The sequence below is a fragment of the Chelonus insularis genome, unplaced genomic scaffold (genome assembly GCF_013357705.1).
Source record: "Chelonus insularis isolate UGA/USDA-ARS -01 unplaced genomic scaffold, ASM1335770v1 contig_9_pilon, whole genome shotgun sequence".
Lineage (NCBI taxonomy): Eukaryota > Metazoa > Arthropoda > Insecta > Hymenoptera > Braconidae > Chelonus > Chelonus insularis.
In genome coordinates, this window is record NW_023276789.1 from 69579 (window position 1) to 73635 (window position 4057).

At 37.5% G+C, this 4057-nt stretch overlaps 1 protein-coding gene across 1 annotated transcript; it reads left to right on the forward strand.

The window, feature by feature from the left end:
* Positions 1-401: 401 nt before the first annotated feature.
* On the forward strand, positions 402-989 carry LOC118073098 (uncharacterized). Its single transcript, XM_035093396.1, has one exon. It carries the CDS (start codon positions 402-404, stop codon positions 987-989), a length of 588 nt encoding a protein of 195 aa, XP_034949287.1.
* The last annotated feature ends 3068 nt before the right edge of the window (positions 990-4057 follow it).

The window sequence follows — 4057 nt, forward strand, 5'->3', positions numbered from 1 at the left end:
TTGTACTGGAATTCTTTGGTCCATTTATTGGCCAAAGTGAAGCAAAGTGAAGCAACGTTAATTCAATTCAAACTAGCAGACAATCATCGACAAGAGCAATCTGCTCAAGTCAAACAATTCCAAGTCATCTACATGATGATCATTCAACGCTGTTAGCAACAGCAAAAGTCAAAGCCAATTCAGATTCAGGGAGTTACATTGCACGAGTGCTCATAGATACTGGATCAGAGCTAACACTAATCACATCTCATCTAGCCAATCTGCTGCAACTGAGAAAACACCATCAGACAATCAACATAAGAGGAGTGGGAAGCTCCAAGCTTACTCAAACAAAAGGTGTAATATTCTGCGAGCTACAATTATTATCATCCAATCATTCAGTATACATTCGAGCTCACATAATGAAACGGTTGACAGCTTTAATTCCAAAAGTCCCATGTAATTATCCCAACAATCACTGGCCGCATCACAATGGATTAACACTAGCTGATCCAACATTCAACATTCCACAATCAATAGACATTCTACTTGGAGCTGATTTTTTTGGACAAATCATTAAACAACAGATCATATCGCACTCTCCAACAGCTCCTATAGCACAACTTTCTATCTTTGGTTGGCTAATTCTTGGTCCAGTAGCACCAAATTCATCAGTCAATCATTATCACATTCATCATGCTACTACAATTACGAACCATGGAGACATTCAAGAGTTGCTAACAAAATTCTGGGTCCAAGAAGAAGTTCCGATGTCAAATCAACATCAATTATCATCCTTGGACCAACAATGTAAAGATTTCTTCAAATCAACTCACTCTAGACATTCATCAGGACGATACATTGTCAGAATTCCACTCATTCCTTCACCTGCAGCTCTTGGAGACTCCTATACAACTGCGTATCGATGTTTGAAACGTCAGTTGAGGAGACTAACCAACGAGACTGAGTACAGCAATCTTTACAGACAATTCATGAAAGAATACAAATAACTTGGTCATATGAGACCAGCTCCAACAATCAATCAAGAATCTCAAGACATTCACCTATACTTTCTTCCTTATCATGGGGTTTTAAGACCAAGTAGCACTACCACCAAGCTTAGAGTCGTCTTCAATGGATCCAGCCCGAGCTCAACTGGAGTTTCATTGAATGACATCACTCACACCGGAGCTAAAATTCAATTAGACATCTTTGACGTACTTCTTCGAGTTCGTCAACATCAATATGTATTCGCAACTGACATAACAAAAATGTATCGTCAAATAATGGTTCATCATGGAGATTGGAAGCTTCAACAAATTCTTTGGCTAGACAATCACAACAAAATCATCCCATATCAACTCACAACAGTAACCTACGGCACTAGATCAGCTCCTTATCTAGCAGTTCGTGTGTTACTGCAATTAGTAGAGGATGAAGGCCATAAATATCCAAAAGCAACTCAGACAATCATTAAAGGTAGATATGTCGACGACATATTTGGAGGAGCAGATTCTCCAGAAGAATTAATTCAAGTTGCTGAGGAATTTATCAACTTGTGCAAGGCGGGCGGCTTTCCTCTTGCAAAATGGCAATCGAACAGTCAATCACTTCTTCAAAAAACGTCACAATCTTCAGTCAATCAATAAAAAATCACCTTCGAAGACCGCACTACAAAGATTCTTGGACTTCAATGGAATCCAAGCTCAGACACATTCACATCAAAATCAGTCACCCATGAGTCAACATATTCAAAACGCCTCATTCTTTTAGAAGTAGCTCAAATTTATGATCCTTTGGGGTTTGTGTCACCAATCACAATCAGAGCTAAGATGCTCCTTCAAGAACTCTGGTTACACAACCTCAGCTAGGACGAACCAGTCCTACAATCAATCATCAATCGCTGGCTGATCATCAGAGAAGAATTTACTCAACTTCATGAGATCTCACTTCCACGATGGATTCACACAACCAGACATTCAACTGTAGAAATTCATGGATTCTCTGATGCTTCACAGCTTGCGATGGCTGCAGCAATCTATCTCAAATTCAATTCACCGTCCACAGGGCCCAAAATCACACTCATCTGTGCGAAAACTAAAGTAGCACTAATCAAACAAATCACGATCCCCAGGCTAGAGTTAACTGCTGCGTTAATTCTAGCAAAACTCACAAAGTATGTTCGAGCTACACTCCACAGAGTGAAGATACATTCAATTCACTTATGGACGGCCTCTTCAATCACTCATTCATGGATCAATTCAAATGCAGGACGCTGAAAGAACTTTGTCAGGAACAGAGTAGTGCAAATTCAACAACTAGTTGCGGACGCGCACTGGCACCACATTTCTGGCAAGGAAAATCTAGCGGACTGTGCTTCAAGAGGCATCACAGCCAATCAATTAAAAGATTACTCGCTATGGTGGAGGGGACCCACCTGGTTAGCTGAAAATCAAGAAAACTGGCCGGTAAATTCACCACCAGCTGACGAGGCTTTTAACTTAGAAGCTCGTCCTGGAATTTCACTCATAGCAGCCATTCAAGACACAATCATTCAATGGGACTTGGTTAACAGATATTTGAAAAACTTTTATATTTTGAATAATGTAAAAGCATTGATAGATTCAAAACGCAGATTTTTATTTAAGTTTTTCTTGTCTCTTGTTTGACTAGTATACTAGGTAAAGTAAATTAAAAATGGAAAACAGTCAAACTGAGACAAAATAGGTATTTAGACAGATAGAAATGGTGTAACAGAGCAAAGAATAATGGTCAAAGCAAAAGTTGATAACAATTAACATAAAATATTAGAATAAAAGATTCTGTTAACTGGAAAGTGACATTCCAATGAAAGGATTAAATTCACGGAAAAGGGGTTAAAATCCGCGAAAAAGGGTTAAAATCACGAAAGGGTTAAGATCGCGAAGAAGCTAGCTGACTTATTAGGCGCAAAATTTTTTTTTATGAAATCAAGAGTGTCTGTGATGACTAAGGGGTTAAGAACACAGCGTTTATTATAAGATGACAAATGCCGAACATAATACCGCGAACACCTTCTGGACCGAGAAATAGTGAAGCTGCAGGAGAAGGGAGATCAAGTTTAATTCCGCGAGATTTAAATCCTAAATTTGAAGCTTTAGAGCGTGCACGGATTGAGTCAAAATTGCAAGAGGAACGAGAAAGGAAGAGAGAGATAGTAGAAGTAGAGTTGAGAAGAGAAGTTAACGAGATACGGAATATAGGAAATAATAATCAAGCAGGAATGGCAGTGCAGGATCAGGGACATCATACTATTTTTTAATGATAAATCACAGGTAAATTGTTCAATTTTTGATTTTGCACATTTTGAGCCAAAAATCGGGCTGATCGGTATATTTTTACAAGAATCAGAACGATTAAAATAATTCATTATTAATAAAAGTAATGAAAAAATTGATAAAAACAAATTTTCTTTCTCTGAGAATATTGTTTGATATCTCACGTTTTAAAAAAATCGCCACAAAGTAATATTTGTAGCGTTAATTATTTTTTAATAATTTTCTTAGACGCGACTGAAGCTTTTGTCAATAGTGAAGCTTCAGTCGCGAATAACGTTTTATCTATCATTGATATAAAAAAAAGTGTTCAGTACATTTTTCATTAAAATTAGATTCTGAGCAACTTTTATTTAAAACATTTTTTCATATCTATGATAGAAATCGAGAAATTCGCGATGGGGGGAGGTTTTTCATGATGTATTCCATGCGTGCCAAACATTTTTGACCGACACCATCGTGTTCCTCGCAAAATTTCCGATCTAGTCATCTATAAATCATCACTTTGGCCGCAGAAAACCAAAATTATTCCATTTCCCTCATTTGACTGTACTACTCGGATTCTCCCACAGGATCCGCAACTGGAGCCGAACACAAGCAAACAACTACTTAAATAATACTGTAGCATAATTAAAAAAAATTAATACATTTTCATAATGTATTTCTGTTTTAAATCTCCGTTTTATTCGAGTCTACCCTGTTGACTTAAACATCGGTCACGAATTAAAGGAAACGGACTCATGACTACCAACCATCTTCAAATA

What these genes read in the sequence shown, in the direction of transcription:
- LOC118073098 (XM_035093396.1), top strand. Translation starts at nt 402, where the DNA reads ATGAAACGGTTGACAGCTTTAATTCCAAAAGTCCCATGTAATTATCCC.